This window comes from Calypte anna, chromosome 5A (assembly GCF_003957555.1).
Source record: "Calypte anna isolate BGI_N300 chromosome 5A, bCalAnn1_v1.p, whole genome shotgun sequence".
Taxonomy (NCBI): Eukaryota; Metazoa; Chordata; class Aves; order Apodiformes; family Trochilidae; genus Calypte; species Calypte anna.
This window is the reverse complement of record NC_044251.1, coordinates 41,830,513-41,850,965: the sequence shown is the minus strand read 5'-3', so window position 1 is coordinate 41,850,965 and position 20,453 is coordinate 41,830,513. Positions and strand designations below refer to the sequence as shown.

The 20,453-nt window shown below is 49.8% G+C and overlaps 2 protein-coding genes across 2 annotated transcripts; one reads left to right on the top strand and one right to left on the bottom strand.

Moving 5' to 3' along the window:
• The first annotated feature begins 3,758 nt into the window (after positions 1-3,758).
• On the top strand, positions 3,759-5,298 carry MGAT2 (mannosyl (alpha-1,6-)-glycoprotein beta-1,2-N-acetylglucosaminyltransferase). The gene has a single exon (XM_008504545.2). It carries the CDS (start codon positions 3,786-3,788, stop codon positions 5,145-5,147), a length of 1,362 nt encoding a protein of 453 aa, XP_008502767.2. The 5' UTR covers positions 3,759-3,785; the 3' UTR covers positions 5,148-5,298.
• Positions 5,299-6,776: 1,478 nt separating this feature from the next.
• Positions 6,777-20,247, bottom strand: DNAAF2 (dynein axonemal assembly factor 2). The gene is made up of 3 exons (XM_008504544.2): positions 18,649-20,247; positions 10,012-10,158; positions 6,777-8,200 (listed from the first exon to the last, which is right to left on the bottom strand). The coding sequence occupies exons 1-3, from the start codon at positions 20,245-20,247 to the stop codon at positions 7,658-7,660; spliced, it is 2,289 nt and encodes a 762-aa protein (XP_008502766.2). The 3' UTR covers positions 6,777-7,657.
• Positions 20,248-20,453: the final 206 nt, after the last annotated feature.

Below are 20,453 nucleotides of genomic sequence, written 5' to 3'. Positions count from 1 at the left end.
TTTCCTGCAGTTCCCTGAAATTACAGCAGCTGGTACAGCATGGAGCAGGAGCAGGAGGAAGGTGGCAGGGTTCTGGAACAATGGACTGCAGAGGTTCTCCCCCAGCCACTGCTGTGTTGTACCAGAGCACCTTCCACCCACCCAGTGACCTGCTCGGCAGGTGATCTCTCTCACCACCCATCTCCACAGAGGTCAAACGTGCTTTCTAAATTCCCTGCTTTCCCCCCTTCTGACAACAAAGGAAGAAAAGGGAAGTCTTGTGCAGCCAAGCAGAAAGGTCTACAACATCCCCAAAGTTCCCTTAAGAAGCTGTTCCAGCCGACTTCACTTTCTCTGTGCCTTGCAGTCCCTGTGCAGGAGCTCTCCCCGTGCTGCACAGCGTTTATCTCAGCAGGGTGAAGTTCTCTGACTGCAGCTTCCGCCCAGAGACAGGCAGTGAGGTGCCTGATGAGATGGTTTGGGTTTGGGTTCCTCCAGCTGCAGAGGGCTGAGCAGCCAGGACAGTGACCAAGGCCCTGCTGGGGTGGCTGCTGCAGTGCTCCCTGCCCACCCAGCCAGCACTGCTGTCAGCCAGCCAGGAGGAGGGGAAGGAGCCAAGAGCCAAAGCTGTCCTTCAGAGTTAGGGAAAGCCATGGCAGAAATCATTCCTTCCAGGAGTCTCTTCTCCAGCAGTTTGCCCGTCAGCAACTGGATAGAGTGTGTCACATCTGCAGCTCACAGCTCGTGGTGGTGCTGGGCTTGCAGCTTTTCTGTTTGAGGCTGCAGGAGCAGGAGGGTGCATGGCCCCACTGCTGTGTCCAGAGCTGCTCACAGGATCATTTGGGTTGGAAAGGAGCTCTGGGATCCTCAAGTCCAACCCTTGATCCACTCCCCCTGTGGTTCCCAGCCCATGGCACTCAGTGCCACATTCAGTCTGTTCTTAAAAACCTCCAGGGATGGAGAATCCACCCCCTCCCTGGGCAGCCCATTCCAGTGTCTGGAAAGAATTTCTTCCCAATATCCAACCTTCGCAGAGAAGAACCTACACCTCACGGATGGTGCCCCTGGAGAACTCTGTAGGGCATTTATGTGGTGTTTCTCACTTTGTAGTAGTGTGGTATGATCAAACCAAACTGATTTTGTAGTAGCATACAGACCTTCTCCTGAGGAGCACTCTGTTGTTATGCCTTGCTTGAAACTCATTTAGAATAGAATTGGAGTAGAATTGGAATGGAATAGCACAGCACAGACTGGTTTGGGTTGGGAGGGACCTTAAAGCTCCTCCCTTCCCACCCCCTGCCATGGTCAGGGACACCTCCCACCAGCCCAGGTTGCTCCAAGCCCCATCCAACCTGGGCTGAGACACTGCCAGGGATGGGGCAGCCACAGCTTCTCTGGGAAACCTGGCACAGGGGCTCAGCACCCTCACAACAAACAGTTTCATCCCCATATCCAACCTAACTCTCCTCTCTCCAAGTTTTAAACCATTTCCCCTTCTCACTACACACCCCTAGTAGTGTGTAGTTTATTTGCACCTAGGTGATGAAGTGTGCTGAGTTATGCAAAGCTCCTCTGCTGTGGTGAGCAAAGGTCAGGCTGGGAAACTGGCATCAAAACACCCCCTGAACAGGACCATGGTTTCCCTCCCTTCTGCTCATGCTCTGCCTGAGAAGTTTGGTGTTTGCCTTGCTCAGGTTTTAGTCGTGTGGGATTAAACCAAACCCATGGCTCTTCCCTGGGACTGGCGTATGGAAAGCTTTGAAATGCAGCTGAAACCTGTACTTGGGGGGGGAAAAAAACCCCAAAAGCTTAGGTAGCAGAGCTCAGTGAGATACCCCTGACCACCAGGGCAGAAAGGAAAATGGTGTCACCGTGTTTACCCAGGATAAAAAATAACCAACCCCCAAACCCTCAGGAAGAGGAGGAGGAGGAGGTGGCAGCAGCCTCCTGGGAGCTGCAGTTCAGTGCTAGAAGGGATGAGGTGCAGCTGAGACCCCTGGAAATGGGGCAACACCCAGGGCAAGGGTGCCCCTGAAACACGGGGGTGCTGGTCAGGGATTCCTGGGGTTAGATTTACTGTCTATGTTATAGTTTATTCTAATCCTAGAGTGGTTGTTGTTTTATATTCTTGTGATTCTGGAATTAAGGATCAGATCGTAATGGCAGCATTATTTTGTGTTATTCCTGCAGTTCTAGAATCATTCTAGCAACTGCAGAGTGATTTTATAGTTTATTTTTCTTGCAGTTCTGGGATGATTTTCTTGTCTTCTCACAATCACAAAATGAAACTTTCATTCTTGCACTCCTCGAATGACATTAGTGTGTATTATTATTATTATTGCCAAATCCAGAATGTTATCCTTGCAAGTCTAGAATGCATTTTGTATTCTTGCAAATCTAGTATTATTTTTTCTTATTTTATTGTTGCACTCCTGGGGTTATTTTCTTATTTATATCATCTTTCAAATCCAGAATAAAATTCTTTGGGCAGCTATGGAATTGATGTCTCTTCTTCTTGCAGTCCTAAAATAATTTCTTGACATTCTCAAAAGAATTTCTGCTATTTGCAACTCTAGAATTATTTATTCTCTCAACTCTGGGATGCCTTTGCTTTATTCCTGCAATCCCAGACTCATTTTCTTCTATTCTTAACCATTCCAGGCCAACTTTAGAATCATAGAATCATAGAATAGGCTGGGTTGGAAGGGACCTCAGAGATCATCGAGTCCAACCCTTGATCAACTACCGCCACAGTCACTAGACCATGGCACTGAGTGCCATATCGAGTCGCTTTTTAAATGTCTCCAGGGACGAAGAGTCCACCACCTCCCCAGGCAGCCCGTTCCAATGTCTGATCACCCTTTCTGTGAAAAAATTCTTTCTAATATCCAATCTGAACTTCCCCTGGCACAACTTGAGACCCTGCCCTCTTGTCTTGCTGAGAGTTGCCTGGGAAAAGAGCCCAACCCCCCCCCTGGCTCCAACCTCCTTTCAGGGAGTTGGAGAGAGTGATGAGGTCTCCCCTGAGCCTCCTCTTCTCCAGCCTCAACACCCCCAGCTCCCTCAGCCCTTCCTCACAGCAATTCTGCTGGATCCCTTCACAGCCTCCTTGCTCTTCTCTGGACCTGCTCCAGCACCTCAATCTCCTTCCTGAGCTGAGGGGCCCAGAACTGGACACAGGACTCAAGCTGTGGCCTTACCAGGGCTGAGTATAGGGGCAGAACTTTCTTGTGTCTTATTACCCTGCAAACCCAGAATTATTTTATCACAGCTTATTGCACACTTAGGATGGTTTCCTCACAACCCCAGAGCGGTTTCCCCCAAGCCCTCTCTCCTTCTCCTCCTGACACCCCAGTTATTTCCTTGCAGTTCACACTTTATTCTCCCCAAATCCACGACGACTTTCTCCTGACACCAGGACGTTTCCCTCACCCTCTAGGGCCCCATTCCACACACACCCCCCTTCTCCTCCCCAACTCCCTTTCACGGTGCCTTTTACCTAATTACCAGCCCTCTCTAATTACCACTAACTAACCACAAATCCCCTCAGCCAAACCCCCTCCCGCCTCCCGCCCTGAGGTGATGGCGGACGAGCGCTCAAGCCCCGCCCACCCCCCTCAGCCACCCCGCCCCTGACAGGCGGAAGCGCGTTTGAGTGACACCCGCCCCCACCAATAGGAACGCGGCGTGCTCCTCCGCGCCGCCCTATGGCGTGCGGCGACGTGTGCGCGCGGGGCGGCGGCGGCGGCGGCGGCGGGAGGAGGGCGGGCGGGAGGGGATCGGCGGCCGCCGCCGCCGGGTGAAGGATGCGGCTGCGGATCTACAAGCGGAAAGTGTTGCTGTTAGCGCTGGGGCTGGCGGTGTGCGCCCTGGCGCTGTGGGGAACCGGCGGCGGAAGCAGCGGGAGGAGGAGACAGCAACAACAGCAGCAGCAACAACAGCAGCAGCAGCAGCAGCAGCGGGGCGGTACCGGTACCACCGGGGAACCGTCTCGGGTGAGCGATCCGCCTCCTCCGCCTCGCCGCTCGGTTGTTAACGCTTCGGTTGTGTCAGCAGCGCCGCTGGAGTTAACCGAGAACGGGACGTTGAGTTACCGCTCGCTGGTTTACCGGCTGAACTTTGACCAGCCGGTGCGGAACGCCGGGCGCTTCCCGCTGCGCTCCTCCCCCGACGTGGTGCTGGTGGTGCAGGTGCACGACCGTGCCGAGCACCTGAGGCTGCTGCTGGAGTCCCTACGGCGAGCGGCGGGAGTGGAGAACGTGCTGCTGGTCCTCAGCCACGACCTCTGGGCCGAGGAGCTCAACCGGCTGGCGGCACGCGTGGATTTCTGCCCCGTCCTCCAGGTGTTCTTCCCCTTCAGCATCCAGCTCTACCCCCGCGAGTTCCCCGGACACGACCCCCGCGACTGCCCCCGCGACGTGGGCAAAGCGGCCGCCCTGCGCTTGGGCTGCATCAACGCCGAGTATCCCGACTCCTTCGGGCACTATCGCGAAGCTCGCTTCTCCCAGACCAAACACCACTGGTGGTGGAAGCTGCATTTCGTCTGGGAGAGGGTGCGGGCGCTGCGGGACCACGCGGGGCCCGTCCTTTTCTTGGAGGAGGACCATTACCTGGCGCCTGACTTCTACCACGTCCTCAAAAAGCTCTGGGCCCTGCGGGAGCGGGAGTGCCCCGAGTGCCAAATCGTCTCCCTGGGCACCTACAGCCCCGTCCGCGGGGGCTTCGCCGGCCGAGCCGACAAGGTGGAGATGAAGACATGGAAGTCCACCGAGCACAACATGGGCATGGCCTTCGGCAGAGACACCTACCAGAAGCTCATCGAGTGCACGGATGCCTTCTGCACCTACGATGATTACAACTGGGACTGGACTCTGCAGCACTTGACTGTCTCTTGTCTTCCAAAGTTCTGGAAAGTGCTGGTTCCCGAAATCCCCCGGATTTTTCACACGGGGGACTGTGGCATGCACCACAAGAAATCCTGCAGACCGTCCACCCAGAGTGCCAAAATCGACTCTCTCTTGAACAGCAACCAACAGTACCTGTTTCCCGAAATGATGAGTGTCAGTAAAAGGTACTCCATGGCACCCCTGTCCCCTCATGTCAAAAACGGAGGGTGGGGAGACATTAGGGACCACGAACTCTGTAAAAGTTACCGCCGACTTCAGTGAGGATCCTTCTCACAGCCTTGTTCTTTTTTTTTTGAGTTGTTCCATACTGTCTTTTACAGGCACAGAAGTGTATTAAAAAAAAAAAAAAAGCATTTATGAGTTGGTTTCTGCTTTAATATGAATAAACACTCATGTACAAGGTGTCCCAAAATAGTAATCTTTCATGTTGGGCAACCACGGGCTGGAAAATGGGTCACTTGCTGCTGCTGCTGGGTCGCCCCGAGCAGCCTCAGAGCCCCTGAGTAAAAAGTAACCATTGCTGTGGTTGCTGAGAGGAAAAAACTTGTATTTAATGGGATCTTTTCTGGTGTGGGGTTGTGGTGCCCGTGGGGTTGTGTTGGAGGTGGCGAGGAGCAGGGGGAACCAAACCCTCCCTAGCCCCTCCAGTACCTGGGGTCACCTCATGCCTGATACCTGCATCCTGGTTTTGGTTGCTCTGTGTTGATGAATATATGAAGGAGTTAAAAAAGAAATATAAAAGTAATAATTCATTGTTTTTACTACCATGTAGATAAATATACGTTTGGGTTTTTTTTTTAGTTCTGCCGAAATAAAATCCAGTTGTTTTGTAATACTGTAGTTGTTGTTCATTTTCACACACACACACACAAAAAAAAAAGTAATTTAGAAAGTCAGGAGCAGGGGATGGTGGGGGTGTCTGTCCCAAAGGGCTGAGCACATTCCCACCACTCCTTCTAAGAGGGTGCATTTAACTTCGTTACATTTTTAATGATCCTCACTAATTGATGCAGAGCACAAACGTGTGGTGTGACACCTCTTGTTTGGCTCAAAAAAAAACAAAAGTTCACTTTCAAATTAGTCATCTGTGTAAAGCAACCACTGAGAAATAGTGCTGTGTAATGGAAACATGGAGTGGAGCTGAAAGCCAGGAAGGGTTCAGCAGAACCCTCCGGTACCACCGAGTGGTGCCTCTTTGATTTAAGCCTGAAGTAGGGCTGCTCATGGCACCCTGAAACACCAGCAGCAGCTTTTGGGCAGAACAGAGAATTCTGTTGGAGAAAGAAAACACCAAGGTGGGGGAGAGGTGGCACCCAGAGGTAGATTTATATGCTGAGAGGTTGTGAGGGGGGGAGAAGGGATTGTTTGGTTTTGTTTAATTAGAGAAAATGTGGCTGATGCTGTTAGAACTCTGGCTGCAGCAGCTGATAGGAATGGAAGGGCCTGGAGGCAGGCTTTCCTCTCACCATTTGTCACCTACTTTATGGGTTGGGAGTATATCAGTTAAATGTTCATTTGAGAGAGAGCCAAGTCCTGTGAAACACGCCAAGCAGAATGTTTATTTTGACCATGAGAAGATGCTGCTTGCTGCTTTTTTCTTTTTTTTTCCCCAGGGGCAACGTCACTGCCATGACTTTGTACCAGCTCTGGAATTTGCCCCATTTTCAGAGTTTCACAAAGTCCAAGCTTCTGCCCTCTGCTACCTTCAGGAGGAGTTGATCAAGGTTTAACTTAACCCCACAAACCACTTACTGGGTAAGCTGGATGGGTGCTGTGCTGGCATGGAGGGCTGGGCAGATGCTTTTAGCAGCTGTGGCTTCCTCCAGGCTTACAAAAGTAAAGCTTACACTGCAAGCTTTACACTTAACATATAAAATGTAAGAGTCATTCCAGAGCAGCTGCAAAGCAAGGAAAATTTAACTTTCTTCTAAAGCACATTTGTGTCTTGTACAACTCAAAAGCAGTAAGAGAAGTTATTTCCAAAGCAGTGAAAAAGGGAACTGGAAGTTCATTATTATTATAAATTAAGTTCTTCTTGGTTACCTTTTGCACTGGAGGGAGATGAAGCAGCAACCAGCACATGGGGAACTGTTTTTGAGAAGTGAATCCATTTTACAAACTACAAATATTTTGTAGCAGGGATGAAACAAGAGGGGATCTTGTTTTGGTTTGGTGTTTTTATTGTGCAATCCAATTTGTTTGGTTGAGAGACCAAATGGATGCTGTGTTGAGAACATTAACATATGAGGCTGGAATACATGGTATCAATGTTTATTATTTCTAGGAGACTAATTAGAACTTTGCTGTGTAATTAGAAATTTCATTTGATTGCTAAAAATCAGTGCAAGTTTAATCCTGCAGTTATCCAACAATGAAAGGTTGGGAAAAATGAGGAATACTGCTCATTTCTAGGTGGACCAAACACAGGAATCCCTGAGGGAGCCATTAGATAAAGGATATCTACAAATACTCCCTGCAATTTGGCAAGGCACAAAGAAAGTTATGTAAACAATACAGATGCATTTCCTTCCACCAGCTCAGATTCACTTTTCACTGCACTTTTCTTGTAAGTGAAACTATTTCAGAGATTACCAAAACTCTGACCTATCAACTTAAAAAACGATTAACACCAGAAGCATTCCACGCTGCCAGGTAAACACAACAGCTTCAGGAGGAACCTGCCTCCTCCTCCTAGCCCTCAAGTCCTAAACCAACACTTGGCAGTCACAGTAAACATGGGAACAACAGCAGGAAATCCTCAAACAATTAATCTAATCCAGTTCATACAGCAAAGAACTCTGAAAGGCGAGGGGGCAGCGCGTGACGTGATCCCGGAGGATCCGCACGCTCCCGTCCTCAGCATCCACTTCCCGCAGGACTGGGGAGGAGGACCTGGGCTGGGTGCCCTCTGCCCACCCTGCAGTGGGACTGTCCCCTCCCTCTGTCCCCTGTCCCCCCAGCAGAAGGCCACCTTGTTTTTCAGAGTCCTCAGCCACGGCCCCTTGGCCTCCAGCACTTTCTGAATCTGGTTCCTTTTCCTTGGATTCGCCGGGAATTGCTGAGCTGGTGTCAGAAGGTCTGTGCTGCAAACAATGGTGTGAACTACAACCTACTTTTCCTATTGTTTCAGCTGCTGCAAAAGATGTGGAAGTTTTGCTGGTTTCTGTAGGGTGTTTTTCGACTGTGCCAGCTGCAGGGGAGTTTGGTTCTGCCTCTGTTTGGGGGCAGTCGGTGTTTGGCTCCTCAGGGAGATCTCTTGAGCTGCTGAGCCTCTCCTCCTCCCCACCACCTTCAGAATGGACTCCTTCCTGTGGCTGGTGAGAAATGAAAGGAATTGTTTTAGAGGTGAAACAGACTGGACACACAAAACCCACATAAAGACAAGCCAAGGCACCTCTTCCTCCAATTTTTACTTCCAGAAGTGCTGTCCAAAGAGCAGCCACCCAATGCCACCTCCAGCTATTGGATGCTTTAGAGTTATAGAATTGTTTTGTTTTGAAAAGACCTTTAATATCAACCATAAACCATAAACCCAGCACTGCCAAGGCCACCACTAAACAAATGAACCCAAATCTTTGTGTTTCTCCAAGTCAGGGAACGGGCAGAGGCAGAGTTGGTGACTCTACCCTATGAGTGGGCAATCAGACAGCTGTCCAGGAGCAGCTGGATTCATGGGGTGATGCATCCCTGACCCCAGAGCCACTGCTCACTTCAACAAGAACCAAAAGAAATACCATGAAGTCAAGGTGAGGCTGGACAGGGCTCTGAGCAAACTGCTCACTGCAGGGGGCTTGGATTAAACAGCCTTTAAAGGTCCCTTCCAACCCAAAAGTCCAACCAAAGTCCTCAGCACTGGATGATTCTCCAGTGTCAAAGTGTGATGATTTAAGGTATCTTAGCTTCCCTTTCTCAGGTGCCAAAACACACACATCCACTCTCTGAATTTGAATTTTAAATCTGTGTGTACAATCCACCCCAGCTGCAGAAGTTAAGCCCCTGAAGTAATGCTGGAGCCACTATCTTTAGGGTGAAGTCCTTGGTCCTCCAGCTTCGTTCCAGAGGTCACATGCCTCATTTGAAGGTGCCTTCTACATGCTAACTATAGCTGCAGTCTCCAGCTCATGGCCACAGAGGTAATCTGATTCTACCTGCATATTATCTTTAAGAAAAGTTTGAAGTGAATTTCTGATACAGTGTCCACCAAGAAATCCCAGTCAGTTCAGGGGTTTCACTCACATTCTTCTCTTTACAGAATTAATATTCTGTTTTCTTCATCTGTCCATCTCCTGTTGTGCAAAGGGAGGTTATTTTAATGCTGTGGCAGCCATCAGATACCTGGCATCCTCTGCAGTGCCAGAGGATGGGTGAGTGAGACAGGGTGACTGAGGGGGAAGGGCACCCTGAGCCACAGGATGAGGCCTTAAACATCACAAGCAGTGAATTTCAGACCAGTGTTTAAGATGAGTAGCCCCATGTTTAATCATTTACACAATAGGAAACCACTAAGCTTCAAACACTTGGACCAAATATAGTGAGACTCAATCCTTTACAGAGAGAATTCTCAAGGTTTTCTCTGCCTGTAGGACATGGCAGAGGGAGAGGAGCAGCAGCTGTGACTGAGCACCCTGTGTCCATCTGAAGAAGCCTTTTCTGCTTCCCCTCTCCCAGCAGGCAGATTCTCAGGTTCTTTACCTTTTTGCTCCCTCCTGACCACAAATCCCTCCAGGTAAGTTCACTCCTGGCTCCCAGACCCCTGGTAAGGTGTCCATGCTTTAGCCAAGGGGCCCAAACTCCACTATGTGAAGGATGTGCATTATTCACCACTTTATTTCCATTTTAAGAACATTCTGGGGTTTATTCTGATGATATCTGCCATGATTTGTTTACAGCAAGTTGTCATCAGCTCTGTCCTGGAAGCACTTGGGGTCACATTAAATGACACAGACAGGGACCTGTGTTTCTAAAAACTGACATTTATACTCACAAATACACCCTGCTCCAGGGTTGTTTTCTCTTCTGTATTAAGACAAAACAGGAACAAATCTGTTTTAGTCAGATTTGATCCCATCTTGATGAAGTCCATAAATCAGTCAGCAATTGGTACCACTGCCAGTGAGATCCTTACCTCCAACCTGATTTGAATTCTGTCCTCAGTAACATCAAGCACTTCAATTAATGGCTGACTTTCCAGTGCTGATTGGGAGCAAAGAGAAGGGCATAAAACAGTGTCTAGAAATCCACCAACGTTTTCTTCACTGAGAAATAATCTTTCCTAAAGAAAAGAAAAGAAAGAGAAGGTTATGTTCTTTTTGTATTAGATTTCAGCAGTGTTGGAGCAAGAAACTCCCCCCAAACAGAGGCAGGACATGGATTCACACCACACATTTCTCAGCTCTCAGTGGAGAAATTCCAAGCCTGACATTCTGAAGGATCAAGGTGAGGTGAAGACCAGGGCTCAGCTCATTTCAATTTAATGTACAGATCTGCATCATAAACAAAGATAAAAGAAACTTAGGTTTTCTTTCAGTCAATTTGTGACTAATACAAATAATCTCCCAAATTTAGACTCCCTGTGAGGGATGATTTGCACCAGTGCTGTTCCACTGCCCTCACCCCCTCAGCATCAGGATGGTGCTGGGCTTCTATGGGGTTGTTTCAATCTTCCCCCTTTAGGAAATAGGCAAACACCTCCCTGGACTCTGCCTGCAAGATCTTTGAACCCTCAGGCTTCAAGATGAGACCTGCTAAAGACAAGGCTGTGAAAGATGCAGGACAACACCCATCCCACACCCACCCATGGAGCCCCCACAGGTCCCCCCAAGGCAAACTCCAACCCAGCTGGAAGAAAGGGAGAGGAACCCAGGTTCAAGATGATGTCCTGGGACCTGTTTTGGGGCTGTTAATATGCAGCTCACCAACCATCTGAAACATGTTGCTACAGGTTTAAAGATTTAAATCTGTTACAGGTAATTAAAGGGCCTAAAATATATCCTGGAGGGGCAGTTTCATAAGAGCTGCAGAGCTTTCCCTGTCCTTGTGTTCTTCCTCCATCATCTGCCATGGTTAAGGACAGACACTGGCACAAAAACCCATGCTCTAACCTTGAGGTCCACTCTTATGGTCTGTGAATTATCTTTCCTCTTTAACTACAAGCTGTTAAATGGGAAATAGAAAGGAAGAGCTGCAAACCTTCTACTTTTAAGCTCTACTTCTGAAATTTCTTTAGTCCAGCTCTACCCTCTTGTCAACCCAATGAAAGGTGAATTTAATTATCACTGACATCTTGCAGATTGAGAAGCAAAAAGGCAATTCTGCACATTTTTGGCCCCCTGTGGATGCAGCCTTATGCAGGGCCAGCTGCTGTGCTGCCACCAAGGTACAAAATTTTACTCTGAAATAAAAAAAAAACAACAAATTCTGTGTGACAAAAATAAAATCACAATATGGAAAGTCATAGCATCCCTATTGCTTGTTTGCAAAACCAGAGGCCTGAATTCATTTTTCCATCCAGAAAGATTACAGTCCAGGCAAACATCCAACATCATATGCTGAGAGTTTGTGGAAAAACCAAACTACAGCAGGGCTGCCCTGACAGAGAACCCTCTATTAACATCCCTACTTCTTGCATTTCTGTATACAAAGCCTGAAGTACTTATAGTCCCTCGTGCTCCTTTCTTGCCTGCCAGAGAGGGACCCTGCCAGTGCCTGAGGTTTGTAGGAATATTCTGCAGAGTTCAAAAAAAGGTTTCGGAGTAAAGAAAGAAGGCAGAGAGTACAGACCCAAAATCTCACAAACTCATGACCTAGATCACCAGCAAGGCCTTGGGAGATACATCCCCACCTCCACCAGGATCACTTTGCCCACACACAGCGGACAGAACAGCTCAAGTTCCCTTCCATGGGGTTTTAGAGAACATTTGCATCAGAGCTGGAGACTCAGAGTCTGAGTGAGGATCAAAAAACCCCAGAGACCTCTGTTTGCCAGTGGTTTTCCTCCAAAATAACTGCTGCCACATCTCCACATCTCAACACTCAGCCTGGGAAAAGCCCCCCCCCGTGGGGTCTGGGGCTCAGCAATTTTCCTTCAGTTCTCTCTCCTGGATTACTGTGACTGTGAGTAAGTCTCTTTGCCTCCATTTTTCCTATAAAAAACAAAAACGGGGAAAACAATCTCTTTTTTTTTTCCCCTCTGAACCTTCATTTGTTTTGCCCAGTGAAACCAAAAGCTTTTTGTGGAAGGATTCCATCTGTGCTCTCAGCAAAGTTGGTGCCTGACCTTGGTCCTGAGTGGCATTAACCATAAAAAAGAAATCCCAGGTGCAGAAATCAGATGAGGAGATGCTTGAAAAGCCAAGAGGTGATGACAAGTTCTCTGTGTAGGTGTAAATATTGCAAATCACATCCCTAGATCTCTTGGTCTGAAGGGACTTTAACCACAGGGTGACTTGCAGATGCTGCAGAGCCAATGTCTGCGCTGGGGTGGAACTCCTGCAAGGCAGCAGGAAAGGGAGTGCTCAGCCCCCAGCACCCCACAAATCCCAGGAACAACCAAAAAAACCAGGAGGATCCTTAGGAGAGAAGGTGAGGCTGAGAGAGCTCCATATGAACTGGCTGCAAGGCCAAAGGGAGAAGCACCAGTGCTGCTCAGGAGCCACGGCCACCAGGAGAGAGCGATGGCCACTGACCAACAGCATCAGCACAACAAAGCCAAAAAATCCTCCCAAAAATGAAGTTTGTCCTGATGAAAAGCAAAACAATGTATTTTCTTCAGACAAAATCCTATTAACAAAGGAAAACTGAATGGGAGCTCTAGCAATGAGTCCTTTACTAGAACAAAACGTAACAGCTTGCAATGGGGTTCCTCCAATTTTGACTAATTACTACCAACCAATTTTTCCAGTTTACCAGCTCGACACCACATTCCCAGGCCACTACACTTAGATTTCAAGTGAGTATTTTCAGTTTGATCACAGCACTACCCAGTGCTGCCATAAATCCCAGCACCTTGTGCTGCACGCCCCCCCGGTGCTGTTTGTTATCAATCTAATGATTATCATTAGGCTGCTCAGCCAGCCAGCAGCTGGAATGCAGACTTTGCATTCCCCCTGAGTATACACTCAGGCATTTATATTGCTGCAGATGTTATCAAAGCACAGACCTTGGGAAAAAAAAAATGATTCAAGAACTTCTTTTAAAGCCTGTTTGCACTGGCTTGGAAGAGCAGCAGAGGACAACCATCTGCAGATGATTTCAACGACCCTGTAAAATAATTCTTCAGTTTAAACAGTTTATTTTCTGATATTTATGATCCTCTCTTAGCAACTTTGAATTAAGTCTGGGTTTCCCTGCACATGCTGTCAGCTGCTGTAAACTGAGATCAAATTAACATAAATGTTTAGCAGGAATGTCTTTGGGTTTTAAAACACTTCAGCATTCAAACCCCTCCTGGTCCAGCCCTGATACAGCACACAGGGGCTGCAGTCCTGGCAGACACAGCCCAAAGCTGCTCCCCCTTAGAGCTCAAACACTTTGTTCTGATTTACTTTATCCAAACTCCTCCCCAATTACCATCCAGAGTCACCTCCCAGGAGGGCTGCAAAAGTTTTAGAAAGCCAGACAGATTTCAGGTTTCAATTATTTGCACTTCTTCTGTAATGAGAAGCTGATGCCAACATGAAAAGGGACTCAGAGCTTGGGATTTTTGTAGGGTCCCACTGCAAACCAGCTCGACTTCAGAACCTGAAGCTCAAAGTTCTGGTGAATGAAAATATCTGTGCTGGGGATGAAAACTTGTAGAAGGTACTCATGGCTTGCAAAGATTAAGCAACTCAAAAGAAGCTTTGAAGAGCTGAATCAGAAGGTTAATAAAGTTTCCTGACAGAACTGTTTTGTGGAAGTACATGATTCCCAAAATGCATCCACCAATTAAAGGCTATTCAGAAATCAGTTTGTTTTGTAGCAGAAGCAAAGTAATTATGTTTCCTAATGCAGTTTGGGAAAACAGATTACTTTGAAAAACAAATCAAATAATAAGTTTGTTCTGTTCTCTTCTTCCAAATAAACTTGCCAAGAGTCCTGAAATGCTGAGCACACGATTAATGGAAGCAAACCCAAACTCTTGTAGGATTAAGCACACTCTCAGTGCTGGCAGCAATGTTTTCTTTTCCAGGGAATATGGGGCCTCTCAGCAGCCCCATGCCAGGAGGGAAGATGGGATCTACCTGGGCACAAGAGATCTGAGAGCAGCAACACAACAAACCACATTCAGTGGGATAACAAGAGGACTAATTACAGACAGCTCCTTTGCTGTAAAGGCAACTAAAAATAAGGTCCCATGGATTGGAGGTTTTTATATATATATATAAAGAGGTCACAGCAGGTGTTTGCCTTGGAGGAGCTGCCCCACAACATCCCTTTTGCCAAAGCAGAGTTCAGGGCTGAGCAAACCCCAAGTGACAGTAGGTGCCTGCAGAGGGCACAAGGCTTTGGTGAGATTCCCCACGTTTTCTGCAGGAAAAAAAAGCACCAAAAGCTTCAAAAGATCTCTGTGCCAAGCAGAAAAACCCCATCTCTTCGTTTACACCCAGCAAAACACCCATCTGAACCACTCTCCATGAAGGCATCAACTTGGCCACAGAAGTTAAACAAAGCTTTTGGATCACTGTGCTGTTCCCTCTTGGATACCTCGAGTGATCCCCAGCACAATTCCTGCTTAGTTCAACCCATGAGCTCATCAGGAATGCTTCATACTGCAAATGTTAAAAAAACCATCATCTCAGTGCACAGTAAAGCAAAGGAAACATTGCTCCCTGCTGTTCTCTGGAGCCCCGTGGGGGTTTACACGAGTTAAATCTTAATATTCTCCAGAAGAGAATATGGGGTTTTATTACAAAAGGGATGGGCTGACTGCAGCAATTCCCTTCCTGGCAAGGGGGACCCCAGGGGGGAAGCACGGCCACATCCTCTGTGCAAACTCATTTCAGGAAGGGTGTGGATCAGCATAAAAGGGAATTCTTACTTCACCCAATCTTTTTCCCATCACATGAAAATGAGCACGCTGGACCCAAAAACTGCAGGCAAAATTAATTACCTACCAACTGAATTTCACATGTTAGTATAAGGGAGCTTCCAAGTCTCAGCAGTTCAGATACACCCACCAGAAAACTGCTTTGTATTTCTGTTAAGAACTGAGCATTTAACCCCAGGAGACCAAGCATGAAAAGCCTGTGCTTTACGAAGGCACGAGCTCAGTAATTGCCCAGCTCCAGCTCTGCTGTAAACCAGGACATTCTGGGACGTGTTGTTCTCAGAAACCTTGCCTGGCAGGCTTACAGATTTTATTAATGGTTATTTAACTCTTAACCACTCTTTTTTTCATCATTTACTCCCCAGGCATTGTTGTCTTAAAATGAAGGGGAACTCTCTGATGGAGGAGTTTCCTAGCTTTGAGCTCCCAGGGTTTAAACAAATGGAAGCAAGAGATGCTGAGGGTATTAGTGGATGAACTGTGATTGAAACTAATGGAAGGAGCACAGCCCAGAGCAGCAGATTCTGGCAGAGGGAAAGCCAAGCAACTTTCTCAGGTCATGAATCTCTATTTCCTTGGGAAACCAGGGTTGGAGCAAACCCTACAGAGAGCTTGAGGCTGCATGATCCCTACTACAGTGACTGAGCACAAGGCCAGTGACAAAAGATGATTTTAAACCCCTGAAATATGTGACCCCGGTTCACAAAGTGCAAAGTCACCTAATCTTTGTTTTTATAGGATTTCTGCTCACCGTGACAAGTGTGTGGACACGATGGCTTAGTCAAGGAGCAAAACTATTCAGAGAGAAAGAAAAGCAATGGCTGCAAGCACTGATAAGAAGTTATGGCTCACTGCCAGCAGAGCTGACTATCTATCTACAGGAAAGCTGTAAAATCAAAGCAACATCAAGAGCTACCAAATGAAGAAATACTTGCAATGACACAGTTAAAGTCCAGGCAGGACTACTGCACTGTAAAGACTTGCTGAAAATAAGCACTTGCTGGGGTGGGAATTCAGGCTGCTCAGCATCTATGGAAACTGAGCTCTAAATATATCATCTTTCAGCACAGGGATTCAAATGGATCTGACTACAAAAAGAACACTAGTCCTTGAAATTCTGTTTCAAGAATGGCATCCTGAGGACAAGCTCAACTCATTCTTCTACCAGTATCTGCATCAGACCAATTTCCAAGAAGAAAAGAAGGCAGTGAGATAACAGGAGGAGGACAAGGGGACCAGGCAGGGCTGTGCAATTCCCAGCACCCTTGATGGGGGCAGAGGAGTTGCAGACAATCAGGATTCAGGAGATGCCAGCTCAGGGACCAGCCTGCTGGAGAGGTGCTCCTGCACTGCACAATTATCCTAAGGTGTTATCCTGGCTTTTGGGAGAGTTCCCAGGAGCCCATTCCCCAGGTAGCCCCACGGGGAACCCCACCAGCCAGCACCCAGCTAGGCAGAGTCCTCAAGTCACTGTCTCAAGGCTGCTCCCCAAAACAAGACAGAAATCAACAAGACAGAAAGCAACTTCCCAGAAGACAGGGGAATAGGCATTTCTGACCTGTAAAAAAAACCAATAAAACCACTGATCTCTTCTTTCACCATCCCCTGGCAGTGCTGTGATGGGAGATTAGGGAAGCAGAATGGGAGGTGCAGGATAAAACCCCTGCTCAGCGAGGCCACTGAAAGCTCCCTGAGGTGATAAAACAGAGCCCTGCTGCTGTCTCTGCTCCTCAAACACTCTCCTGACTGATGCAGCTCCTTGCAAACCTCAGTGCAACAGCCACAGCTCATTTATAGAGACTCAAAGCAGAAAAATAACAGATGTGACAGCAAAGTGAAGGAAAAAAGTGAAGAAAAGCAAAAGAGAAGCTGCCACAAGCAAACAGTCAATGGATAGAAGACAGCATCTAAGAGTAGCTCTAATTAAATATTAATTTTTCTCACTTCACTCTTGAGTGAATGCAGCTATCAGCACTGACACAGGCACTTTTGGGAAATAGCAGTTAAAAAAAAAAAAAGCAAACAGAACAAATTACTTCAGACTATTTCAACTGCTTCAATTTGCAGGCCCAGTGTCCAGAAAAAAAAAATAAATCTATCTTTTTCAGCCTGCTACATGAATGAATGGCTGGGAGGCCCATGACTAATGCCAAATCTTGTCCTCCTACTACTCCACCCAGAACATTTTGCAATATATATATATATAAAAAAAATCTTTGAATGTGCTGAATTATTAACTTAGAAAAACATAATACTAACCCAACTCCCACCATTTCATGCCCTTTTAACAACTTTCAATCAAAAGTTGTTCCCCCAGTTGTAATAATGAATGCAGACAGCAAACATCTGAAATAATTACACCAAGTTCCAGGCATGCAGAAGTGTCCATCAGGCACAGTACTAATGAGATACTGCAGCAAAACTTCATTTCACAAACAGAATTTTCAGCTATATCCCCTCCCAGAGTGACAGAAAACTGTTGTTCTACCTTAAAACCTGTATTTAGGCCTGCACACCATGAAACAAAAAAGGCTCAGTCACACACCACAGAACATGATGAAAAATCATCAGAGTACCTGAAGAAGTGGATGGAGTGCCTGTGGTTCCTAGCCCAGGCCTTCTGCACCTATATGGAAAATGGGCTGTAGTTTGCACAATGTACAGCAGCCTGCAGGATTTTCTAATTGCAGGGATGGAGCAATTAAGATACTCCAAGCCACCATCCCAGTGGATCTGCTTTAAGCCTGCCAGTTTTCTGGACTTGCACTCCATGGTACGTGATCCAACTGGCAAAGGATTTGGCTGTTCTAAATGAACACCAAGCTGCAAATCACACGGCTGGAAGGTTACCCAGGGGTTGTGAAGCCTTAATCCCTGCTCCTGACAAGTTGTTTGGGCTTATGAAGCTGTCCACAGAATTTGTCTGAGTGGTTCCTGGCAGTAAGGAGTGCTGAGCATCCCTCTGGGGGCACTGCTGGTTCTCAGGTGTCCCATCAGCTTCCTGCCACAGGGAGCATCCTGCCTAACAACCCAGAGAATAACAGAACATCTCACCGGGCATCATAATCAGACTGGGAAGAAGGGAGGATGAAGAACCAACCCAGCAAAATGGCATCAACAGCAGCTCAGAGCTGTTGCTTGCTGAATTTCTCAGGCTGAACTCCTGGGTGTTTCAGCAGTGAACAGGACTTCTGTCCCCAGACACAGACACAGGCCACTCACACATCTGCATGTCATGATGATGTCTGGTGTATGATAAACACCTCCTGCTCCTCATGAACAGGCTGCATGAGCCACTCACATGGCTTTAAAGGCTAATGCTAAGGTCACGGGGCAGGCTCTGTTTTTGCACATCATCAGAATTTCCCTTCCAAAAAAAAATCACCAGAGGAGGCAAAAGTCATTTCATTTTCAAAGGTGGGAGGTGTCAGCTCTGTGCCACAACTGGTACAAGACCAGCACTCATTAGGTTGTTCCACTACCAAGTGGCAACAGTTCTCTGAGGGAAGCAGCTTCCATCACCACCACCTTCTTCCCCTAACACCTCCCTGAGACCATTCCTCAGCAGAGAAATCCAACAGCAGAAGCCACCCAGGGCAGCAGAGAGGTGTTCCAGGGACATGGAGCAACCTGGGCTGGTGGGAGGTGTCCCGGACCATGGCAGTGGGGTTGGGAATGGATGAGCTTTAAGGTCCCTTCCATCCCAAACCCGCCTGGGATTCTGTGATTCGTTACCTGCAGAGTGGAGGCGTCAATACCGAAGTGGAATTTCTCCCAGAGCCCGGAGCTGCCGGGGGCCTTGGCGAGCCCGATGGCAGCGTTGTGTGCAGTGACACTCACGGAGGTCTCGGGGGACATCAGCCTGTTGGCCTGAGGGAACTGTAAGAAGAGGGCATAGGTGCCGGTGTCACTGGCGAAGCGGAGGCTGTAGTGGTTCGTGCCCACCTCCCCGCCGAGGCTCTGGGGCTGGATGCCGGCCACGGGCAGGAGCAGGCTGAGGGAGGCCATGTCCTGCCGGCACTGGAAGGGCGGGCACACGGCGGGCTCGGGGCTGCCGCAGCCCCGGGGAGGAGCCATACCGGGGCTGCTCTCGGGAGGGCACGGAGGGGCTGCCCCGGCGGGCTCGGGGCTGGCGGGAGCGGTGCCGGAGCTCGGGGGTGTCCGCACGCTGCCCGCGGGGGGCTCGGCGGGGACAGCGGGGCCCGGGGAATGAGCGGCCCCGCCGCCCGTCTCAGCCCCCGGCGGTTCCTCCGGTGTCTCCCCGCCGGGCTCAGCCTCCTCCAGCCGCTCCCCACCCGGGTCCGGCGGTTCGGGGGGTTCGGGCGGCGGCACCACAGGCAGCGTAACCACGAGTTGCCGCTGGGCCTTGTTGAAAGCGGCCCGCCCGCTGCTCTCCTCCACGTCGTAGGGGAGGCGGAGGCGCAGGCGGTAGGCGGGACGCTGCGAGTCCAAGCGCAGCTCCCGGCCGCGGATCTCCAGCACGGCCTGGGCGGCGGAGCTCAGCAGCGGCAGCTCCACCGTCACCACCAGCTCCCGCGGCACCCGGCTGGGGGCTGAGTCGCGGCTGCACCGGTAGTCCTGCAGGTCCACGTAGTAGCGGTGCCGGATGCTCCAGCGCGGCGTGGTGGGGCCGGCGGGACGGGCTGCGGGGGCTGCGGGTGCAGCAGGCGGCGGCGGAGCGGCAGGAGGGAAGGGGAAAGGCGGCAGCGGGGAGTCGGCGGGAGGCTGCGGGGCACCGCCGGGCAGCGGGGTGCGGATGACGGGGGCCTGCGGGACGCCCTTGTACTTGGTACCGCGGAGCACGGTGGCGTTGGCGCGGTCGAGCTGCACGGCGCAATGGCGCTCCACGGCCTCCAGCGCCGTGTCGCTGAGCAGGCGGCGGAAGCGGGGGCTGCGGGCGGCCAGGCGGAGGGCGGCCGGGTGGAAAACCACGTCGTAAACCAGGAGGCGGCGGCCACCGCGGCTCAGCTCTTCGCGGCCCTTCGGAGCCAGGCTGTAGGGCAGGGTCCAGCGGTGGCCCCCGGGCTCGGCGTGGGCCTGGGGTATCCCGACCTGCGGGTTGCTGCAGATGTTGAGGTAGCAGCGGCGGGAGCCTGCTTGGCTGGTGCGCAGCACGTAGCCCGCCGTGGGGTGGACGAAGCGAACCTCCACGCCGCGCTCCCGCTCCAGGGCCGCCACCTCCTCCTCGTACAGCCGCCGCTGCTCCGGGTCGTTCAGCTCCGCCAGGTATTCGGCGAACAGCGCCCGGAACTGTTCGTCGCGGAAGGCTCGCTGGAGCCGTTCCACCTCCTCGGCGCTGAGCTCCAGATCCTCTAGGCACCCCCGGTCCGCCATGGCACCGGCTCCGGCCCGGTCCGGCTGCGCTGGTTGCTGTGGAGACACCAAACAAAATGGTGGCCGCTACTTCCCCCCCCCTCTTGGCCGTTGCTATAGCGACAGTAAACAAGATGGCGGCGTCGGACTCTTCCGGTCCGTTGCTATGGAGACGCCAAACAAGATGTCGGGCCCTCCCTTAGTGCTCTTCCTCAGACTCGATTCCG

Excerpts from the sequence above, each read along its gene's own strand:
- MGAT2 (XM_008504545.2), top strand. The coding sequence starts at position 3,786 with ATGCGGCTGCGGATCTACAAGCGGAAAGTGTTGCTGTTAGCGCTGGGG.
- DNAAF2 (XM_008504544.2), bottom strand. The coding sequence starts at position 20,247 with ATGGCGGACCGGGGGTGCCTAGAGGATCTGGAGCTCAGCGCCGAGGAG. Across the intron at positions 10,159-18,648 it reads TTGACGCCTCCACTCTGCAG|GAAAGATTATTTCTCAGTGA; the intron begins GTAACGAATCAC and ends TCTTTTCTTTAG. Across the intron at positions 8,201-10,011 it reads GAATTCAAATCAGGTTGGAG|CCACAGGAAGGAGTCCATTC; the intron begins GTAAGGATCTCA and ends ATTTCTCACCAG.